This window comes from Mustela lutreola, chromosome 1 (assembly GCF_030435805.1).
Source record: "Mustela lutreola isolate mMusLut2 chromosome 1, mMusLut2.pri, whole genome shotgun sequence".
Lineage (NCBI taxonomy): Eukaryota > Metazoa > Chordata > Mammalia > Carnivora > Mustelidae > Mustela > Mustela lutreola.
Genome location: NC_081290.1, coordinates 240,375,814 through 240,400,430, shown reverse-complemented (window position 1 = coordinate 240,400,430; position 24,617 = coordinate 240,375,814). Strand labels below are relative to the sequence as shown.

At 35.7% G+C, this 24,617-nt stretch overlaps 1 protein-coding gene and 1 pseudogene across 2 annotated transcripts in view; one reads left to right on the top strand and one right to left on the bottom strand.

The window, feature by feature from the left end:
• SBF2 (SET binding factor 2) overlaps window positions 1-24,617 on the top strand; it is a 479,243-nt gene that overhangs the window by 289,847 nt on the left and 164,779 nt on the right. For both annotated transcript variants that reach the window (XM_059135879.1, XM_059135868.1), the window contains exons 15-16: window positions 12,099-12,208; window positions 14,013-14,162. In XM_059135879.1, the coding sequence (XP_058991862.1) occupies window positions 12,099-12,208; window positions 14,013-14,162 (260 nt within the window). The remainder of the gene's footprint in view (window positions 1-12,098; window positions 12,209-14,012; window positions 14,163-24,617) is intronic.
• LOC131809168 (large ribosomal subunit protein eL28-like) lies at window positions 23,341-23,542 on the bottom strand (annotated as a pseudogene).

The following is a 24,617-nucleotide window of genomic DNA, read 5'->3' as shown; positions in this document are numbered from 1 at the left end:
GTTGTCTTTTGATTTTGTTGACTGTTTCCTTGGCTGTGCAAAAGCTTTTTATCTTGATGGGATCCCAATAGTTCATTTTTGCCTTTGGAGACTTTTCTAGAAAGAAGTTGCTGCGGATGAGGTCCAAGAGGTTGCTGCTTATGTTCTCCCCTAGGATTTTTTTTTTTTTAAAGATTTTTTCTTTATTTATCTGACAGAGATCACAAGTAGGCAGAGAGGCAGGCAGAGAGAGAGGAGGAAGCAGGCTCCCTGCAGAGCAGAAAGCCCGATGTGGGGCTCGATCCCAGGACCCTGGGATCATGACCTGAGCTGAAGGCAGAGGCTTAACCCACTGAGCCACTCAGGTGCCCCATCCCCTAGGATTTTGATGGTTTCCTGTCTCACATTGAGGTCTTTCATCCATTTTGAGTCTATTTTTGTATATGATGTAAGGAAACTGTCCAGTTTCATTCTTTTGCATGTGGCTGCCTTTTCCCTACGCCGTTTGTTGAAAGGACTGTCTTTTTTCCACTGGATATTCTTTCTCGCTTTGTCAAAGATTGCTTGACCATAAAGTTGAGATTCTGGATTCTGGATTCTGGGTTCTCTTTTCTGTTCCCTTGATCTGTGTGTCTGGTTGTTCCAGTACCATACTGTCTTGATGGTTACAGCTTTGTAATAATAGAGTGTGAAGTCTGGACTTGTGATGCCTCCAGCTTTGGTTTTATTTCTTGGGTCTTCTCTGGTTCCATACGAATTTTAGGATTATTTTTTCCAGTTCTGTAAAAAAAAAAATTGTTTGTATTTTGATAAGGATTGCATTGAATATATAGATAGCTCTTAGTAGCATAGACATTTTCACAATATTTGTTCTTCCATTCCATGAGCATGGAGCGTTTTCCCATTTCTATTTGTCTTTCTCAATTTCTTTCATGAGTGTTCTATAGTTTTCTGAGTACAGATCCTTTACCTCTTTGGTTAGGTTTATTCCTAGGTATCTTATGCATAGTTTTGGGTACAATTGTAAACAGGATCAGCTCCTCATTTCTCTTTCTTCTGTCTTATTGTTAGTGTATAGAAATGCAGCTGACTTCTGGGCATTGATTTTATATCCTACAACTTTGCTGAATTCCTTTGTGAGTTCTGGCAGTTTTGGGGTGGAATCTTTTGGGTTTTCCACATAGAGTATCATGTCATCTGCAGAGAGTGAGAGTTTAACTTTTTTTCTGCCATTCGGATTCCTTTTATTTCTTTTTGTTGAAAGGAATCTTTGGGTGCCTGGGTGACTCAGTCGTTGAGTGTCTGCCTTCAGCTCAGGTCATGGTCCCGAAGTCCTGGGATCGAGCCCTGTATTGGACTCCCTGCTCAGTGGGAGGCCTGCTTCTCCCTCTCCCACTCCCCCTGCTGTGTTCCCTCTCTCACTGTCTCCGTCAAATAAATAAGTAAAATCTTGAAAAAAAAAAAATTGAAGCTAGGACTTCTAGCAGTGGTAACAGTGGACATCTCTGACATCCTCCTAATTTTAGGGGAAAAGCTCTCAGTTTTTTCCCATTGTGAATGATATTCACTGTGAGTTTTTCACGGATGGCTTTTATGATATTGAGGTATGTTCCCTCTATCCCTGTACCTTGAAGAATTTTAATCAAGAAAAGATGCTGTACTTTGTCAAGTGCTTTCTCTGCATCTGTTGAGAGTATCATATGGTTCCTGTCCTTTTATTAATGTAGCGTATTACATTGATTTGCAGATGGTGAACCACCCTTGCAACCCAGGAATAAATCCCATTTGATTGTGGTGAATAATCCTTTTAATGTACTGTTGGATCCTATTGGCTAGTATCTTGGTGAGAATTTCTGCATCCATGTTCATCATGGATATAGGTCTGTAATTCTCCTTTTTGATGGGGTCTTTCTCTGGGTCTGGGATCAAGGTAATGCTGGCCTCATAGAGTGAGGAAGTTTTCCTTCCATTTTTATTTTTCAAAATAGCTTCAGAAGAATATGTATTAATTCTTATTTAAAGGTTTGGTAGAATTCCCCTGGGAAGCCATCTGGCCCTGGGCTTTTGTTTGTTGGGAGATTTTTGACTGCTGTTTCAAATTCCTTGCTGCTTATGGGTCTGTTCAGGTTTTCTATTTCTTCTTGTTTCAGTTTGGTCGTTTATATGTCTCTAGGAATGCATCCATTTCTTCCAGACTCCCTAATTTGTTGGCATATCGTTGCTCATAATATGTTCTTATACTTGTTTGCATTTTTTCAGTATTGGTTATGATCTCTCCTCTTTCAGTCATGATTTTATTTATTTGGGTCCTTTCTGTATTCTTTTTGAAAGTCTGGCCAGGGATTTATCAATGTTACTAATTCAAGGAACCAATTCCTGGTTTCATGTATCTGTTCTCCTATTCTTTTGGTTTCTATTTCATTGATACCTGCTCTGATCTTTATTATTTCTGTTCTCCTGCTGGGTATAGGTTTTATTTGCTGTTCTTAAGCTCCTTTAGGTGTAAGGTTAGGTTGTATATTTGAGACCTTCCTTGTTTTTTCAGAAAGGCTTGTATTGCTATATAATTGCCTCTTAGGACTGCCTTTGTTGCATCCCAAAGATTTTGAATGGTTGTTTTCATTTTCATTTGTTTCCGTGAATTTTTATATTCCTCTTTAATTTCCTGGTTGACCCATTTGTTCTTTAGTAGGCCTTTTAGTCTCCATGTATGTGAGTTCTTTCCAAATTTCCTCTTTTGATTCAATTCCAGTTTCAAAGCATTGTGGTCCAAAAATACACAGGGAATAATCCCAGTCTCTTGGTGCCAGTTGAGATCTGAGTTGTGACCCAGTATATGATCTGTTCTGAAGAATGTTCCATGTGCACTTGAGAAGAATGTGTATTCTGTTGCTTTAGGATGGAATGCTCTGAATATATCTGTGAAATCCATCTAGTCCAATGTGTCATTCAAAGCCCTTGTTTCCCTGTTGATCTTCTACTTAGATGATTTGTTGATTGCAGTGAGTGGGGTGTTAAACTCCCCTGCTTTTGCTGTATTATTATCAGTGTACTTCTTTGATTTTGTTATTCAATTAGTAACAAAGCTTATATAACTGGCTGTTCCTGCATTAGGGACATAAATACTTAGAATTTTTAGATCTTGTTGGATAGACACTTTAATTATAATATAGTGTCCTTCCTCATCTCTTATTACAGTCTTTTGTTTAAAATCTAATATTGCCACCTCAGCTTTCTTTTGATGTCCATTAGCATGAAAAATTATTTTCCACCTCTGTACTTTTGACCTGGAGGTGTTTTTGGACCTAAAATGAGTCCCTTGCAGACAGCATCTCAATGTGTCTTGCTTTTTTATCTAATCTGATACCATGTGTCTTGATTAGGGCCTTCAGCCCATTTATATTCATAGTAACTCTTGAAAGATAATGAATTTAGTGCCATTATATTACCTGTAAAGTCACTGTTTTTGTATATTATATGTATTCCTTTCTGGTCTTTTGTTATTTTGGGGCTCTCTCTTCACTTAAAGGATCCCTTTTAATATTTCTTTCAGGGTTGGTTTAATAATCAGAAATTCTTTTAGTTTCTGTTTGTTCTGGAATCTTTTTATCTCCACTATTCTGAATGACATCCTAGCTGGATAAAGTATTCATGGCTACATATTTTTCTCATTTAGCACTCTGAATATATCATGCCAGTCATTTCTGATCTACCAGGTCTCTGTGGCTAGGTCTGCTGCCAGTCTAATGTTTCTACTCCTGTAGGTTATGGACCTCTGGTCCCGAGCGTCTTTCAGGATTTTATCTTTGTCTTGAGATTTACAACTTCCACTATTATATGTGAGGGTGTTGTCCTATTTTTAGTGATTTTGAGGGGGTCCAAGAGTGTACCTCTTGGACTTGAATGCCTGTTTCCTTCCCCAAATTACGGAAGTTCTCTGCTATAATTTGCTTCAGTATATCTTCTGCCTGCTCCCACCCCTTTCTTTTTCCTCTTCTTCTGGGATCCCAGTTATTCTAATGTTGTTTTACTTCATGGTATCACTTATCTTTTTGAATCCTCCCTTCATGATCCAGTAGTAGTTTACCCCTCTTTTTCTCAGCTTCTTTATTCTCCATCATTTTGTCTTCTATATCCCTAATTCTCTCCTCTGCCTCATTTTTCCTACAGTTAGAGCCTCCATTTTTTATTGTACCTCATTAATAGCTTTTTAAATTTTGACTTCATTAGATTTTAGTTCTTTTATTTCTCCAGAAAGGAATTCTCTTGTGTCTTCTATGCTATTTCAAGCCCAGCTGTATCTTTTTAATTGTTATTTTGAACTATAGTTCTGACATCTTATTTATATCCATACTAATTAGATCCCTGGCAATCTGTATGTATTGTACTTTAGTTCTTTTTTGAGGTGAGTTTTTCTGTCTTGTCATTCTGTCCAGAGGTGAATAGATGGATGAGAGAATGAAATACTAAAATGGCAACGAAATACATTAAACAAATCAGAAGAGACCTGAACCTGGAAAATAATTAAACTGGAAAAAAGAGTTTAAAAAAAATAAAAGAAATACAATCAGACAGGTGAACAGAACAGAGCAATACCCTGGATCCTATGTGTATTTTGGTGTGTTTGTTAGAAAACTAGATCCCAAAATTATAAAGAAAGAAAAACTTATAGATGTATAAAAATATAATTAAATACCATTGTAAGGATAGAGTGTAACTGTAAAAATGAAAATTAAAAGACAAAAAACAAAAAGAAGGAATATGAACAGGTGAACAAAACAGAGCAATACATGATATCCTGATTGTATTTGGTTGGTTTGTTAGAAGAAACTGCATCTCAAAATTGTAAAGAAAGGAAAACATATATATGCAGAAATAAAATTAAATACATTGAAAAGATAAAATGTAATTGTAAAGACAAAAATTAAAAGAAGACTTTCCCCCCCCCAAAAAAGAAGAAAAAAAAGAATATGTGATCCATAGGTGATCAGACAGATTCTGGGTGTATTTTGGTCTGCATCCCAAAATTATAAAGAACGGAAAAAAATGTGTGTGTGTGTTTGTGTGTGTGTGTGTGTACACACACATACACACGTATATATGAAATTAATGTATATGATACATTTGTATATATATATGTATGATATATTATATATAACATATATATGAAATTAAATACAGTAGAAGGATAGAATGTAATTATAAAAATAAAAATTTAAATTTAAAAAAAATTTTGATAAAACAAGAAATTGGTTGAAAAAGGAAAGAATAAAAATTAAAATTGAAAGACTAAAGAATCATGGGGGGAAAAAATCCCATGAATTCTTATACTGTTTTCCACTATGCTAGAGTTTTGCAGTTCTCTGTGATTGGTAAACTTAGTCTTAGCTGTATGTTCTTGTGGATCTTCCTGGGGAGAGCCATGTTGTGTTGATTCTCAAGTGTCTTTGTCACCAGTGGAATTGCACTGCTGTGGCCAGGTGGCCAGTCTAAGTAAGGGGCTCTTGTTGTTCTGTGTGGCTTTTGTTCCATGAAGGCTTTCTGTGCCACTTTAGAGGATGAGAATGAAAATGGCGACCTCCTAATCAGCAACCCTGGAGCCAAAAGCTTGGCAGCCCCACTCCTCAGTGCCCTCAGTGAAAAGCAGTCAGTCACTTCTGTCTCCCCGGCTTTCCTCTGTACTCCATGCTTACCCAGCCTGTAACCATGTGTTTCTAGCTCAGGCATGTGACCCCATTTTGCGCCTCAAAACCCTGTAGACTCCTGCAGCGTGCACCCATGCCACTCCTCCCAGGGAAAGAAATGGGGTCTTCGTGCCATTCTGCCATTCTCTGGGCCCCTTCTCAGAGAGTTGTTACCCAGCCATGCCATGATTCATGATATATGGCAACTCCAACCTGGGAGCCCACTCCTGGGCTCTCTGATTGCTGCCAGTTTACTTGCTCCAATGCCTAGGAACTCCATTGCATTCAGGCATTCCCAGTCTGCCTGTGATCCCAGGGATCCCGAGACCACACTATCCCAGCAAGGATTACATCCCACTTCTGGTTCTGATGCTGTATCACTTTCTGGTGCCGGTTTATAGAGGCTTCTTCCCCCCACAGCTTATCTTCTGATGTATCCCCTCGGATTCACTTCTTTCCTCCTCCTACCTTGCAGAAAGTGGTTGCTTTTCTTTTTGTAGACTTGCACCTATTCTTTTCTTAGATCTCTGGTTGAGTGTTCACAGGGTTCAGAATGATATGATAGCTATCTAGCTGAATTCCTGGGACCAGAGGAAATTAAGGTCTCCTACTCCTCTGCCATCTTGGACTATCTCTAGGATAATATTTTCAAGGTTCATCTGTGTGGCATGAATTAGTCCTCCATTGCTTTTAATGGCTGAATAATATCCTATTGTATGGATGTGTGTGTGTGTGTGTGTGTGTGTGTGTATTTACGTTTTGTTACCCATTCACCATTTGGTGGATCGTTGGGTTGTTTCTCCTTTTTGGCTACTATTAAGAATGCTGCTGTGAGCATTCATGTGTAAGTTTTTGTATGGATACATGTTTTTAATTTTCTCAGGTATATACCTAGGTGGAAATTGCTGGGTCATATGGTTTAAGACTATGTTTAATGTTTAGAGGAACTGCCAGACAGTTTTCCAAAATATGTACACCAGTTTACATTCCCACCAGCAATGTTTGGGCATTCTGATTTCTCCATATGCATCTAATGTTCTAGAACAACTTTTCATGTACTTATTTATAATTTTTATATCTCCTTGGAGAAATGTGTATTTAGATCCTTTGTTCATTTTTAATTGGGCTACTTGTCTTTTTATTATTGATTCATAAGAGTTCTGTATATATTTTGTATACAAGTCTCTTATCAGAGAATATAATTTGCAGTTATTTTTTCCCATTTTATGGGTTTTCTTTACTGATTTTTATCTTTTCTTCCTTCTTCAGCTATTGAGGGAGATGTGTTCAAGTCTCCTATGATAATAGTAGAATTGCCTATTTCTCATTTTCATTCAATCCGTATTTTTCTTCATATATTTTGAGGATGATATATTGGATGCAAATATATTTGTAAATATTATAGCATCCCAGTGATTGATCTTTTTGTCATTATGAAATATTCCTCTTTGTCTCTAATAATGCTTCTTGCCTTAAAGTATACTTTGATATTTATATAGCTATACCAGATTTCCTTTGCTTAGTGTTTGTATGGTTTATATTTTTTATCCTTTTATTTTCAAACTTTCTAGGGCCTTATATTTTATGAATACCTCTTATAAACAGCATATAGTATTTTTTTAACCAGTCTATCTTACTATACTTCTTATATTACTTAATAGCATTATGAGTATTTACATAAATATAATTACTGGTATATTAATGGCTTTAATGTTATTTACTGGGTGGGGTTTTTTTTTCTATTTAATCTTCCTGTTTTATGTTTCCCCCTGCTTTCTTGCTTTCTATTGGATTAATAAACTATTTTTCTTATTCCATAATTTATCTCTGTTAACTTGTTTATACATTTGTTTATTCTTTTAGTGGTTTACCTAGGGGCCATTCACACACATCTACTTTTGCCAGTTCAGCTTTCACCAGACTTTGCAGGTCAGCCTAGCCATCTGCTAGAATCAAGACTGGATTTTCAGCCTTCTGTCTGTACCCCAAATTAGCAAATCTCCTAGGGAAAAAGTAGATGTGTGTGTGTTAACTCATGTCTCTAGCTTCTTTTTCCTTCTCTGAAATTTTAGGTCCTCCAGTCCTTGTGCTTCTGTAGCAATCTAATATATTTAAGTAGATCCTTTTGCATTTTATCTGACTTCTGTAATTATTTTTGGTAGGAATTTTAGTTTGCTACAAACTGCCCCATCATACCTAGAAGTGAGTGTAATTTTATTATCAATGGATAATAGTATAGTCATTATGTATTTACATAGTAATGTTAACTTGCCATTATTTTTCTAAGAATTAATAGCTTTTACTTAAGTGATGATTGGACTTTGACATAGAAAAAAGGATGGATAAGGTAGACATGTTAGGGTAAATAGCTATGTTTTGAAGGAGTTAGGTAATTTTAAAACTCATAAGCTAGTTGAGTACTTTCTTTTTTTTATTTTTATTTATTTATTTATTTTTATTTTTATAAACATATATTTTTATCCCCAGGGGTACAGGTCTGTGAATCACCAGGTTTACACACTTCACAGCACTCACCAAAGCACATACCCTCCCCAATGTCCATAATCCCACCCCCTTCTCCCAAACCCCCTCCCCCCAGCAACCCTCAGTTTGTTTTGTGAGATTAAGAGTCACTTATGGTTTGTCTCACTCCCAATCCCATCTTCTTTCATTTATTCTTCTCGTACCCACTTAAGCCCCCATGTTGCATCACCACTTCCTCATATCAGGGAGATCATATGATAGTTGTCTTTCTCTGCTTGACTTATTTCGCTAAGCATGATATGCTCTAGTTCCATCCATGTTGTCGCAAATGGCAAGATTTCATTTCTTTTGATGGCTGCATAGTATTCCATTGTGTATATATACCACATCTTCTTGATCCATTCATCTGTTGATGGACATCTAGGTTCTTTCCATAGTTTGGCTATTGTGGACATTGCTGCTATAAACATTCGGGTGCACGTGCCCCTTTGGATCACTACGTTTGTATCTTTAGGGTAAATACCCAATAGTGCAATTGCTGGGTCATAGGGCAGTTCTATTTTCAACATTTTGAGGAACCTCCATGCTGTTTTCCAGAGAGGTTGCACCAGCTTGCATTCCCACCAACAGTGTAGGAGGGTTCCCCTTTCTCCGCATCCTCGCCAGCATCTGTCATTTCCTGACTTGTTGATTTTAGCCATTCTGACTGGTGTGAGGTGATATCGCATTGTGGTTTTGATTTGTATTTCCCTGATGCCGAGTGATATGGAGTACTTTTTCATGTGTCTGTTGGCCATCTGGATGTCTTCTTTGCAGAAATGTCTGTTCATGTCCTCTGCCCATTTCTTGATTGGATTATTTGTTCTTTGGGTGTTGAGTTTGCTAAGTTCTTTATGGATTCTGGACACTAGTCCTTTATCTGATATGTCGTTTGCAAATATCTTCTCCCATTCTGTCAGTTGTCTTTTGATTTTGTTAACTGTTTCCTTTGCTGTGCAAAAGCTTTTGATCTTGAGTACTTTCTTTAAATACCCACATGAACAGATGAAAAGTTTGTTTAAAATTCAATTTGCTTGAGTTGTCACCTTAATTCTTAATATTATTTTTATATCATCTCTTTACTTTCCTCATTTTCAATCCACATCGAATTTTCTTTATTTTTTTTTTTTTCTGAATTCTTTCTTTAGGCACATGTAGATAGAGTATCTCACTGTAATCAGTGAGAGAGGTACACATGACAAAGTATTTAGCCCTGCATGTAAAACTTGAGTGAATGAATGAATGAATGAATGAAGAATACAGGAACCTCTGTCCAACTTTCTGGCTCATTTTGGTTGATCAGAATCAGGATTTTCTTTGTACTAAAATTAAAAGGTATAAATGTTCCATTTTACATTTTATTCATTTAATATGAGTGTAAAATTGCTCTGTCACCTTATGAGGCATTCACATTTTGAGAGGTTACTTAATTTTCACCCGTTCCTCAGAGGAGCCAGAGTAATGATGATTGGGTGGAACTAGCACTGGAAGGCTAATACCTTAGAAGGGAAGCCCTGGGAAGTCAAGTACTCATAAAACAGAGTTGTCTTCAGATGTTAGAAAGTGAGTATTAGAATGCCACAGCTGGGGATTTGGCCAATCTGAAATATCAGTAACTCCAAGTGAAGAACTTTCTTCTGGGAGTGAACTAAGTTATACTCTCAAATAACTCTCTAAAGAGTAAACAGACTTATTACCAGAAAAGGTGTTTGTTTATTTTTTTTAATAGCTTGCCCTAAAGAAAATTTAAAATGCTGCTGAAGAGATTTTAGAATTAAAAGTTTATAAACACAGATTAGGGCACCTGGGTGGCTCAGTCATTAGGCATCTGCCTTCGGCTCAGGTCATGATCCCAGGGTCCTGGGATCGAGCCCCATATTGGGCTCTGTGGGAATCCTGCTTCTCCCTCTCACATTCTGCCTGCTTGTGTTCTCTTTCTCATTCTCACTCTATCAAATGAATAAAATCTTTTTTTAAAAAGTTTATAAACACGGGTTAAAGATGTTGCTCAATAAAGTATGTGGTATTATTTGGAGACTCTAAGAAGTTTCCTATTCTAAATATAGATCGATTTCTATTTCAGTCTATTCCACTGACCTACCTGTGAGAAGCCCCAGAGCACACAATTAAGAATGAGCATTTCATATAGAAGGGTCATGTGAAATAATCTATTAACTATCATGGTCATGCAGAATATCTGTGTTGCATGATTAAAAATGATTAATAGAAAACTGATAAAATTGGTATTCTGTTGTCTAGTTAATTATATGGTGCCAATTGATTTCCTGATTCTGATAAAGCACTATAGTTAGGTAAGATGTCACCATTGGGGGAAGCTAAAGTGATGAGTACATGAATCTTTACTATTTTGTAACTTTTTGTGAGCTTAAAATTGTTCAAAATTAGAAAGTTTTAAAAATGATTTGAAGGATATAAGATTTTATATTGATGAAGTGAAAAGGATGTTAGTAAGTAAGATATGATACTCTCTCTTCTTAGGTATGAGGGGGAGTGAAGGGATTATGCCTTTAGATTCCAAGAGTAGCCATAAAATTATAAGGGGTCTTAAAAAGCAGAATCAGACCTATAAATATAGAGAACAAACTGATGGTTGCCAGGAGAGGGAAGGGTTTGGGCAAAATGGGCATGGGGAGTGGGAGATACAGGCTTCTAGTTATGGAATGAATAAGTTTCAGAAATAAAAGACACAGCATGGGGGTGCCTGGGTGGCTCAGTTGGGTAAGCATCTGCCTTTGGCTCAGATCATCAGCCATGTCCTGCAGTCAAGCCCCATGTCAGGCTCCTGAGCAGGGAGCCTGCTTCTCCCTCTCCCATACTCTTCTCCCTGTTTGTGCTCTCTTTCTCTCTTGCTCTCTCTCATTCTTTCGAATAAATAAATAAAATCTTAAAGAAAAGACAGCATAAGGAATACAGTCAATGATACTGTAATTACTATGTAACAGGACAGATGGTAGCTACACTTGTGGTGAACAAAGCATAATGTATAACTTGTCAAATCACCAAGTTGTACACCTGAAACTAATGTAGTATTGTACATCAACTACACTCAAGTAGAAAGAAAAATATATATATAAAGGGTCTTTCTTTTTGGCTTAAAAATTATTGATACTACATCTTTTGTACCAATGATACAATAAAGGTTTTGGTGAAATTATACTTTTGTTTAACTAATATTACTTTTATTTATATCCTTCTCATATTATTTTAGTAAGTTGAATTTATTTTAAGTAATTTTAGCCTGTGTATTAGACTAGAATTATTCGATTTTATAGTAAATGTGACTGGTACATAGTTCATAGGACTAAAAAAAATTCCCAAGTTTATATAGTAATTCTTGAGCCATAATCATTTCTCTTTTTGTATAGTGCTTTCTCAAACACTATTGAGTACCTGTACTCTAATTTGTAGTATGTGATTTTTTGTGATATGTGGTTTTTCTTTGGTAATGTTTTAGAAATACCAGTTTCTTTTTTTGTTAGTAGTCTTCTCACATATAAGTATTAGCAGCTTTTGTCATGATACTATACCCCAAACATTTATCAGTTTGTTCACAATTAAAGTTAAAAGTGGATGTTTACTCTTGCTTAATACAATTTTACTGTGTGATACGAATTAATTTGCTGAAGAGTTCAGTTAATCTTTGGAATCTATCCGTGCAATTATCCTCAATGAGCCATTGACTAGCCTGACATTTCAAAACCTCAATCTGTAATCAAAAGTAATGAAATGGAATACCTTCAGTGCCATGTAACCAGGGAAAAGAATAAATTTTAAATGTTGGTTATGCAGATAGTTACAACTATATAAACTGTAAACAATAATAGTCCTTTTGCTTTTGTAATTGCCAAAGAAGTTTAACTTGTTTGTGTTGTCTTTATATTCCTCTGCTAGTTTCGATAATGGATAAGGTGACAACAGTTTTCAACAGTGCACAGAGATTGGAAGTTGTTAGAAACTGCATCTCATTCATATTTGAAAATAAAACACTGGAGACTGAAAAGGTAATAAAATGCTTTCTTTCCCAAGTAAGCATTCATCATTTCCCTTTCAGATTTACATGTTTAGCTTACCAAATAACCTCTCCTCTAATTCCATCTCTTTTCCTTATCAAGTGTCTTTTCATTGTTTTGATCATTTTAAATGAGTCGTGTCTGAGATTTAAAATCTTTGCCATGCCTAGTTATATGGCTACCAGAGAAATATTGTTAGTGATTTTTTTCCTTAAACTTTTAAACATTGTTCTTTAAATCTATTTAGACATATTTCTTAGAAATTTAACATTTTGAATATAATTTTATTTATTGCTAAGAATTTAGTCAGAATAAGAAATGAATTATAAAAACAGTGATATTCAACTTAAATATGCCTTATTAAAGCACATTTTCTTGCCTTCTTTAAGAAACTGTGTGAAACAATCAGGGAAATACAAATCAAAACCACAGTGATATACAGCCTCACACCAGTCAGAATGGCTAAAATTAACAAGTCAGGAAAAAACTAGAGTGTATTATGCTAAGCGAAATAAGTCAACCAGAAATTGACAATTATCGTATGATCTCTCTGATAGGAGGAATTTGAGAGGCAGGGTCGGGGGTCGTGGGGAGTACAGAGGGAAAAAATGAAACAAGATGGGACTGGAGAGGGAGACAAACCATAAGCAACTCTTAATCTCAGGAAACAAACTGAGGGTTGCTGGTGGCGAGGAGGGATGGGATGGCTGGGTGATGGACACTGGGGAAGGTATGTGCTGTGGTGAGTGCTGGGAATTGTGTAAGACTGATGATGCACAGACCTGTATCCCTGAAGCAAATAATACATTATATGTTAATAAAATTTTTTTAAAAAGAAAGAAATGTATTAAACATAATGTAATCTTAGTGACTCATTATAGCTCTGAACAAGAGGCTAAAGCATGAAAAGAGTAACATTTTTTACCCTTATAGTAAAATATAGTAAATGACCCAAGCCTTTTTAGGTTTTGACTTTTTTTTTTGGTTTCCATTTTCTCTTGTGCTTGAAGTGTTGTAATAGATTTCTTTCTGCTTTTCTTGCTTTCAGGTTTTACATCTTGTTTCTTATACCTGCCTTTAACAATATTATGCCCTCCTGCTCTCAGACTTCTTCCCTTCCTTCTTACTTTTTATTCTGTATTTTTTTAGGTTTTCAAAGTTAAATAAGCCTATTATTATTTTAAATAAAGTACATTAACTAAGCGCTAAATGGTGAACTGGGAGAGACATTCTTCTGGGTGATCAAGTGAAAGAATTTTAATGCATAAATCTAGATATTTCTATTTGTTGATCTGAGTCCTTTTCCCTTCTTCACTATGATATTGAAATGAGGAGAGGAGATGGAGAATTTTCTAATCGTAAATTAAAACTGACTAGTGATTAAATAACTTACCAGTTTAAAAGTATAAAATCACCTGTGTTTCTTGTCATTTTAATTTTTCCTTCTAGTTTTGCCACAGAGATGTGGCCAGTTATTGAAAGAAAGTATCTAAATGTCATGAGTGTTTTGGTAGCCGAAGTTTTGTTGAGTTTTTTTATTAAGTGAAGTTAATGTTTTTTAACTTATTACATAAATCAGTTCTACTTATTTTTCATACTGACTTACAAATAAAAATAACTATACACCCATCTATTATTTTATAATTGTTCTTAATAGCAAATCAACTCTTTTCTGGAAGTTTAATTCTAATATCTTTGTTACATGGTTTATAGGGTGCACTTGAATTTTTAGTGTGATTAAATGTTGTTTCTTTCCATTGATACCTTTTGTTCACTTCTGCTTCTCTTCTCTTAGACCCTTCCAGCTGCACTGAGAGCCCTTAAAGGAAAGGCAGCAAGACAGTGTCTCACCGATGAGTTGGGTTTACATGTCCAGCAAAACCGGGCTATATTAGACCATCAACAGTTTGACTATATAATAAGGATGATGAACTGTACTCTACAGGTAATTTTCAGTTCTTTCAGATTATTCCTAATATTTGAGAATACTTTTTATTTTTTCAGGAGATTCTGTAGTTACTGATATGTCACGTCCTTGAGTCTTCCACAGTGAATAGGATGAAGAACTAATAGCCATACCATTTCTGTCAGAAATACTTATTTATTAGTTGATATAAGTATTGAGTTTTTTATACTACCATTGTAGTCTCTTGAAAAATACTAGGGTAGGGAAGCCTGGGTGACTCAGTCAGTTAAGCGTCTATTTTGGCTCAGGTCATGATCTCAGGGTCCTGGGCTTGAGCCCTGAGTCAGGCTCTCTACTTAACCGGGTGTCTGCTTTTCCCTCTCTCTCTCCCTTTGTGCTCTCTCTCTCTCTCAAATACAATAAGTAAAATCTTAAAAAAAAAAAAAAAAAAAAAAAAAGCTGGGTTATTTTGTTCTCTAAGCAAACTTTCTGAAAATGAAAAGTGAAAGGTCATCTTCAAAACATTCAGTTTTATGTTACTTAATGTTAAATTATTTAATAATTATTCATTTCAGTTAGTTTTTATTTGTACTATTAAGATAGAGGATAATGAGTGATGGATAATTCAAGTTATAAATGAATTACTTGATTAAGTATTTGGTAAGCACCATGCATAAAAGGTCAAAAAATACTTCTACTTGGGATACACACACACACACACACACACACACACACACACAGTCTTACAGAAATAAACTTCCAACAAAATAGTGAAGTCAGTTTAGGAGAAGCAAATAATCTGATTTCCCCATCCTGTCTCACATGTTAGTTATTTTATGACATTGGCATCATGTTCTTTATAGGTGATACAAATATTATTTCTCAAACTTTTTACACAAGGAGAAGAATGTAATTAAACGTTAAGAATTCAAAGCCTAGGGGTGCCTGGGTGGCTCAGTGGGTTAAAGCCTCTGCCTTCAGCTCAGATCATGATCGCAGGGTCCTGGGATCGAGCCCTGCTTCAGTCTCTCTGCTTGGCAGGGAGCCTGCTTCCCCCTTCCCTCTCTCTGCCTGCCTGTCTGCCTACTTGTGATCTCTGTCTGTCAACTAAATTAAAAAAAAAAAAAAAAAATCAAAGCCTATCTGTGGGACGCTAGAGAAAGTAAGCAAAATACATGTTAAATTCTAGAAAATGAGAATTACTAGGTATAATTAATAATAAAGTTTATGGGTGAAAAAAGACCTAATTAAATGGAAAGATATACCATGAAAGATATACCATGTCCACAGGTTGGAAAACTCAATATTGTGAAGTTCTCCCCAAAATAATCAATAGAGGCAATGCAATTTCTATCAAAATCCCAGCTAGAAGAGCAAAAGCCTAAGAATTACCAACACCCTCCTAAAACAACAACAACACAGTTGGGAATTGGTCCTGTTAGATATAAAAAAATTAGTTTAAAAGAAGACAAATAAATAAATAAGATACAAATGGCCAAAAGGTACCTGAAAATATATTCAGCATCACTAATCATCAGGGAAGTATGAATCAAAATCACCATGAGATACCACCTCACATTTGTTAGAATGACTGTTATCAAAAAGATTTAAGATAAGTGTTGGGAAGGATGTGGAAGAAAGGGAACCCTTCTGCATTGTTGGTAGGAATGTAAATTGATACAACCACTATGAAAAAAACAGAATTAAATCCAGAACAAGCATCTGATCCAACAATCCCACTTATGAGCTTATACAAAGGAAAACAGGATATAGAAAAGGTATCTACACCCTGTGTTCACCACAGCATTTTTAACAATAGCCAACATATGCAAACAACCTAAGTGTTTACCAGCAGATGAATAGGAAAAGAAGATGTGTTATATATAAGCAGTGAAAGTATTCAACCTTGAGAAAGAAGAAAGTGTTGCCATTTGCAATAACATGGAAAGATGCTGAAGGCATCATGATAAGTGAAATAAGCCAGACAGAGAAAACTAAATAAATACTGCGTGATATAACAGATAAGTAGAATCTTAAAAAAAAAAAAAAAAAAAAAAGTCAAACTCTTAGAAACAGAGAGTAAAGAAATGGTTGCCATGGCTTGAGGGTTGGGGGAAATAAGTAAAAGTTGGTAAAAGGAGCGCACTTTTAGCTATTTGGTGGCTAAGGCCTGAGGATCTAATTTAAAATGTGTGACTGTAGTTGATAAAGCTGTATTATGTACTTGAAATTTGCTAAGAGAGTAGAACTTAAATATTTGCAGCAACCAATAACAACAACAAAACAGATATATATGGGAATCCTTTCACGGGGTATGTGTATATGAAATCACCACCATGTCTACTTGAAATATTTTATCATTTTATTTATCAATTATACCTCAGTAAAACTTAAAACAATTTTTAATTAGTTTAAGACTTTGGTAATTAAGACAGTGTGGTTTTGGCACAATCATAAAGAGATTGACCAAAATAACAGAATATGTGACAGTTTATAAACAGATGATTATAAATAATACACAGAGGTACACATATATGAGAATGTGACTTATGACAGAATTGTCATTTCAGATCAATGACAAGAGGATAAAAAATTCAATAATTAGTGCTGGAACAATGAGGTGACTATGTACTCAGAAAACGTACGGATACCTCATGGGTGTATGTATACCACACTATACACTAAAACACAGTTTCATGTGGTCTACAGACTTAAATATGAAAAGCCAACCTCTACAGTTTTTCAAACAATCTTTAAAGGAGATATCCTTGACTTTGGGGTAGGGATAGATTTGTTAAACAAATCACAAATAGTGCTTATTTTAAAAGAAAAGAGTGATAAATTTGACTGCATTTAAATTAAGAATATATTCAATGACCCAGTGATTCCACTCTTAGATGAGCTCTTACCCATATACCAGGGACATGCACAAAAATGTTCATAGGAGCATTGTTTAAAATAGCAGAAAACAGGGCACCTGGGTGGCTCAGTGGGTTAAGCCGCTGTCTTCGGCTCAGGTCATGATCTCAGGGTCCTGGGATCGAGGCCCGCATAGGGCTCTCTGCTCAGCAGGGAGCCTGCTTCCCTCTCTCTCTCTCTGCCTGCCTCTCCATCTACTTGTGATTTCTCTCTGTCAAATAAATAATAAATAAAATCTTAAAAAAAAAATAGCAGAAAACAAAACAACTAATATGTCAACCAGCAATAGAATGAATAAATCGCGGTATCTTTATTTATTTATTTTTTAAGATTTTATTTATTTATTTGACAGAGATCACAAGTAGGCAGAGAGGCAGGCAGAGAGAGAGAGGGAAACAGGCTCCCCGCTGAGCAGAGAGCCTGATGCGGGACTCGATCCCAGGAGCCTGGGATCATGACCCGAGCCAAAGGCAGAGGCCTTAACCCACTGAGCCACCCAGGTGCCCCTGTGGTATCTTTTTTTTTTTTTTAAGGTTTTATTTATCTATCTATCTACCTATCTATCTATTTATTTATTTATTTGATAGACAGAGGTGACAAGTAGGCAGAGAGGCAGGCAGAGAGAGAGGAGGAAGCAGGCTCCCTGCTGAGCAGAGAGCCCGATGTGGGGCTCAATTCCAAGACCCTGGGATCACGACACGAGCTAAAGGCAGAGGCTTTAACCCACTGAGCCACCTAGGTGCCCCGCCCTTGTGGTATCTTTTTATATTAGAATATTTTTTAGTAGAGAAAATGAATTGTAGCTATAAGGAACAATGAATCTTAAAGAAGATAGTTTTGAACAAAAATAAAAGAACAATCCAATTACAATATGGCTCCATTGGTATAAAATTTAAAGCATGTAATATATTATTTAGAAATATGTAATTTAGGAATATAATATATATGGTTTTACCATAAAGAAAAGTAAGCAAGGGTGCATGGGTGGCTCAGTTGTTGGGCATGTGCCTTTGACCTGAGTCATGATCCCAGGGTCCTAGAATGGAGCCCCACGTTGGGTTCCCTGCTTGGTAGGAAGCCTGCTTCTCCCTCTCCCACTCCCTCTGCTTACGTTCCCTCTCTCGCTCTGTCAAATAAATAAATAAAATCTTGAAAAAGGAAAAGAAAAGCAAGGCTACATACATATATAAAATCATCACATTATACACTACAATTTTATTTCTCAATTGTACCTCAATAAAACTAGAAAAAAGGAAATTAAGGGAATAATAAAGAAAATATTGAAAAAAATTACCCTCAGTGGAACAGAGAGGAAGGGTCGAGGAACGTAGAGATCTTCAGTGGTAATGCTATTACTCTATTTCTTAAACTAGGTGTATGAGTATTCATTGTGTTTTTGTTCTTTATAACCTTGCAACTTAGAAACCTTCAGGTCTTGGGGTATTGCTATTAGGGTGTTTTGCAGGGTATATTTTTCTCTTCAAATGTATTTTGAAGGATATCTTTCTCCGAAATTCTGACTTAAAATCTAGCATCAAAAATGCAGTCTTGTAACAAGCACTTTGTAGTTTGTTAAAGCATACTGACAAGATAGAGGATGATTCACCTTTATTGGAAGACATTTTTACTTTAAAGTATAATTTACTAGCTATAATAGTTTATAATAATAGCAGCAATTAAAAGCAACCTAAATGTTCACCATTTAGATATTGATTAATTTAATTATGTACAACTATTTGGAATACTGCTCAGCTACAACATAAAAAGTCATAGATCTGTAATATGTGCCCATATGGAAAAACTTACATATTACTAAGTAGGGAAAAAGGAAGTTACATAAAGTAGATATGATATGATTCTGTTGTTTACCTAAAATTACACGTGTATATTTTAATGTCCTAAAAATTTAGAAGGATATTTACAGTAAATCCTCAACAGTAGTTACTTCTGGTAGATGGATTAGGCACACACATACACATAGTTAAATTGTATAAAACACAAGTGTACATTTTATACATTAAAAAAAAGATCTTCTTTTTGTAGGAAGGAAATCATTGAGCACCTTTATAAGAAGAGTAAAACAATGAATTTGTCCTGAATAAAGCCTTGTCTTTTGTTACTTTGCTGCCATTACTTTGATACTATAATTATGGAGAATAAAGGAATTTGATTAACAGATGAAGGTTTCTAGAAGCCCTAAAGTTTGGTAATTTCTTGAAACCCTATGATTGCTGATAAAACTACAAAAATTATTCTAGGAAGTTTTTTTTTCCCACTAATAATTTTTGTGCTATTTATTAATTTAGGAATTAAGTTTTAAGGTTTCTTTAAACTTAGCTTTAGTGTACACCAATTAGTCATTTATAGAAGTGCCAGGTACCCTCAGGCTACAAATATTTTCCTTTTTCAATTGAATAATCATATTTCTGGAGAGCAAAAGGCAAGGATTTGTTTCTGCTTTCAAATACACCTTGGCCAGGGCACTTAATAATTTTTCATTCAGTATTTCATAAGTACATAAAAATGGATCCTGTCTTTATTCCAGCACACGCTGTTGTTTAACATTATAGAGAGGCTCTTCTCAGTTATAAATGGGCTCACATGTGATATTTTTATTTTAATGGGTTATTTATTACTAACTTGGGATTTGTTAGTATTTACATTCTTGTTGCAACAATGTTACTTGTGGGGATTTAACGTGACATTCTGAACATTTTTTACAAAAGCGTAGAGTTTCAAGGCAGGCCAAACATCTGTGTTGGTATTTTAAGAAAGAAACCTTAACTAAATGAACTAATTTTTTGCTAGCGATTCAAAAACTTTAGCAATTTTTGCTTTTCGTGATCTTAAAATTATTCTGTCCTTCCCTGTCCTCAAGGGAAAATTAAGTGGAACATGAGTACTGTAGAGGACTATTTTATTTATTAGGTTCTTTCAATGCCAGGGTTATTTTTTAAAGGACTGGTTTGTAGAGGTTATAGAGTATTCCTATATATCATCTCATTTCAAATAATTAATCATATTTTGGGTGTTTTTATAACAGATTATTATAAATCTCTCCAAAAATATCATGGCCTTAACTCTTTTCATTTTTAGCAGAGATATGATTAAAACTTTATCAGATATATGATGTCAGGATTGTAACTAAAATTTTGTAAAGATTTTTATTTTTTATCAGTCAGAAAGAGAGAGAGAGCACACAAGCAAGGCAACAGCAGGCAGAGGGAGAAGCAGGCTCCCCAGTGAGCAAGGAGCCCATTGCAGGGCTCAATTCCAGCACCCTGAGATCATGATATGAGCCAAAAGCAGATGCTTAACCCACAGAGCCACCCAGGCATCCCACAGCTAAAAATTTCTTTAACAATAAATTATAATTGTAAAAACTAATGAAGGGGCGCCTGGGTGGCTCAGTGGGTTAAGCGACTGCCTTCGGCTCAGGTCATGATCCTGGAGTTCTGGGATCGAGTCCCGCATTGGGCTTCCTGCTCCATGGGGAGTCTGCTTTTCCCTCTGACCTTCCCCATTTCATGCTCTCTGTCTCTCTCTCAGTCTCTCTCTCAAATCAATAAAATCTTTTTAAAAAAAACCCCAAAACTAGTGAAGTCCTCCATTTTCAGCATCATAAACAACTGCATGCTAGAAGAACCTTCTCACTAATGTAGTAGAAATAAATCTAAGAAAAATAGTGATTTGGGCACATTGTTTTTTCTAAGAAGAAAAGGAAATGTCTAATAGGCCCTTCGTCTACTCTCAGGAAAAGGACAAATAGGGAAAACTAAAATTGTGAGCACAATTAAGCATTGTCCTCTATAAAGAGAGCTGTTTGAACCTGAGAGTTTTGCGTTAGGCTGAAATAATCCCTATGCAATAGTGACATGCCCCTCACCCTTTCCTCTAAAAGAATCAATTGTAAATCCTTTCTGGAAGAATGCAGCTCCAGGTTAGGTAGTCAGGGTTCCCACAGATTAAATTTAATAAAATAAGCACTCACTATTTAAAAATGACCAAATACCAAGGAAGTGAGCCAGTATGAATTAATGTCAACAGAAACAAGCAACAACAGATTTGCACTCTCAAAAATATTTTGGAATTATCCAACTTGAATATATAATTAAAATATTTAAATAAATAAAAGATGGAGTACAAAATAAGCCAATAACCAGAAACTAACAAAAATGGCCAGCTGAGTTTGTATAATCACTTAAAATAAAAATTCAGAGGATGTGGAAGACAGTATTGTTAAGATGTCTGGTCTCAGCAAATTGATCTGTAGGTTGAATGCAATCCCAATCCAAATTGCAGTAGACTTTTCTATAGAGATTGACAGGTGGATTCTAGGATTTATATGGAAATGCAGAGGATTTAGAATGGTCAAAAATCTTGAAAAAGAATAAAATTGGATGACTTATACTACCTGATTTCAAGATTTATTATCAACCCACAATAATCAAGACAGTGTGGTACTGACATAAGCATCAGGAAATAAATTAGTGGAAAGAGCACCCAGAAATAGACCTACATTTACAGGATTTTTGACAAAAGCGCCAGAAAAACCCAATAGGGAAGGGGGAATTTTTCTAAAAATAGTATTGAAATAACTGAATATCCATATGGAGAAAAATGAATCTGAACCTCTATGTCACATAAAACCCAAGGATAACTTTGAGGTATAGAGTATAAATCTAAACATAAAATATGAAACCATAAAGCTTTTAGGGGAAAATATGAAATAGTTTCATGACTTAAGAATGGGCAACAGTTTCTTAGATCACAGAAAGTGATAACCAAAAGGTAAAAAATGATCATTATACTACATCAAAATTAAAACTTACGATCTTCAAAAGACCCCATTATGAAAATGAATAGGCAAAACTGGGAAAAAATTTTTCCCAAAATATATATGTGGCAAAGAACTGGTATTGTGTTTCTGTAAAGAACTCTACAACTTAAGCTGAACAAACCAATTTTTAAAAATGGAAAACTTCAACAGATACTTCATGAAATAATACGTGAATGCTCAGTAACCACATGAAGACGGTCTCAGGATCATTAGTCGTCAGAGAAATACAAATGAAAATCACTGTGAGATACTACTGTATAACCCATCCATATGCTGAAATTAGACTGACAATGCAAAAGGTTGGCAATGTTGTAAAGTAATTGGAAATATACTTTATTGTTGATAATTTAAACCGGTATAGTCACATCAGAAAAAAGTCTGAAAGATTCTTATAAAACTAAGCATGTATCTATCCTATGATCCAATAATTTCACAATAATTGATGTCTGCTATTTACTTTGAAATCCACTAAAAATAATATGGATTAATGGATAGATAAATAATAAAGCAAGCCTAGTAAACTGTTCATGGTACAATCCAGGGGGAAATACACAGGTGTTCAGTATAAAATTCTTTCAACTTTGACATATGTTTGAAATGTATTGGTATTAAATAAGTAAAGAAATACATAATTACAAACAACTCAAAGGATAAGTTAAACATCAGTCTAGATACAGTGAAAGAATTCTAGTGAACTGAAATATACACGTGAAGCAGTTACACAGTGGAGCAAAGAGAAACAGGAAGATGGAAAATGTGGAAGAGAAGATACAAGGAGGAGATAGTGAAGTGGTCTAATACAGTACTGTTCAAAGTGCTAGTCTGTGACATGGTAAGGAACTTGTGGTCAAGTACAGATCAGTGACTTTGTTTGCATTGAGAGAGTCTTACTATAAAAAAAAGCAAAAAGCAAGCTACTAAACATTGGGCTAAGTGTGACTTCAGCTCATGGTAGTATCTCAGAAAGTAACCAAGGATCTTGCCTTACTAAAGAGAGCCTTCAAACATCTAATCTCCAGATTTTGTCAAGGCTGAGAATTCCAGACACCAAAAAAATGTTTTCATAATATTTCATTTGTTGCTGGGTAGATTCTTATATTGGGCTTCTTAGGTTGACTCAGAATAATATAGGAAACCACATAGGAGTTGAGAAGTATGAGAAACCCAAACTTCTCCATCAGATTGACTAAATCTAGAATTTTTTTTTTTTTTTTTGAGGTGGTTAACATTTTTATTGCTTTGGAGGTAGAGGGCAGGTGCCCAGGAGCTCTTGGTGGTACGATTCTCCTTCTTCACCATTGTAGGCTTCTGGCTGTGCAGAATGGTGCTGGCTCTGTGAGCGGCATCCGTGTGCAGAACTGGGCAGTACTTGTTCTTGCAGATTACGTGCATGATGCTGCTGAGTGTGGCCCAGGCATTCTTGTTCATGGTGGCCTGCACGTAGGAGGTGGCAGATTTTCACTGAGATTTCTACTTCATGACTACCACTACACCTTTGCCCTTGGCCATGGGCCCACAGTCTTATAGTGAATCAGCCTGTGTAGCAGAAGGAGTTGCCAGCCTTCAGATTACTGGGCACAGTACTGTAAATCTGTTTGTTTCTCTTGATCTGGAAGCTGGAGCAGTTTCCTATGACCATACCTTGTAGGTGGGCAGACATGGTGGCAGCTCCACTCACTAGCATGGCTTAAGGTGGAAAAGCAATCTAGAAATTTTTAAGGACATTCATGTACTGTTCATATGTATGAGGTAGCAGATTTGGGGATTTTGTTAAGTGCTGTTGTTTGAATATGTTCTCCCAGATTCATATGTTGGAAACCAAACACCTAAGGTGATGGTATTAGGAGGGGGGCTTTGGGGGAGGTAATAAGATCATGAAGATAGAGCCCTCATGAATGAGATTAATCCCTATATAAAAGAGAGTCAACAGAGCTCCCTTTGTCTCCTCTACCATGTAAGGATATAAAAAGTCTATAACGTAGAAGAGGGCCCTCAGCTGACCATGCTGGCATCCTGATCTTGAACTTCCAACCTCCTAAATTTCCACTGTATAAACCACTCAGTCTGTGGTATTTTGTTACAGCAGCCCCAAACAGACTAATACATTAAGAATACATTAATGAGTAGAATACATCTTACTTAATCAGGGTAAGTTTTTTACTTCTTTCCTCTCTTTTCTTCCTCCATTTACTGATTTCTACTATATAATAGTCTCTACACTAGATATGGAGGTACACTTCATACTGAAGTAATTAAGATATCTTGGTTCTTAAGGAGTTCACAATCCAGAAGGAAAATCTCACAAGTAAATATAATATAGTGAGATATGCACTGATAGAGATTTGTGTAAAACTCTGAATGCTATTACGGGATTACCGGATTTTTGAGTGGGAAGGACATGGTCACAGAAGGCATTTATTGGACAAGAAATGAAAGGGAGAGTATTCCAGATAGAGGAATTTGTTAGCAGAAAAAAAGTACAGAAAGGGCCTGTGTTTTTGAAAATTAAAAAATATTTCTGTGTTGCCAGATGTAGGGTAGAAAGATGGTGGGAGATGAGAGATGTAGGTAGAGTGACTTCTGGTTAAAGTGAACAGATTGTATATGGACATTGAACCTCAGCCACTACACAAAACCCCAGTAAAACAAAAGTAAAGGATTTTTTTTTTTTTTTTTTAATGTAGAAACCCATAGGCAAAACAGGAGAGGAGACAAGGGCAACGACATTTTGGATA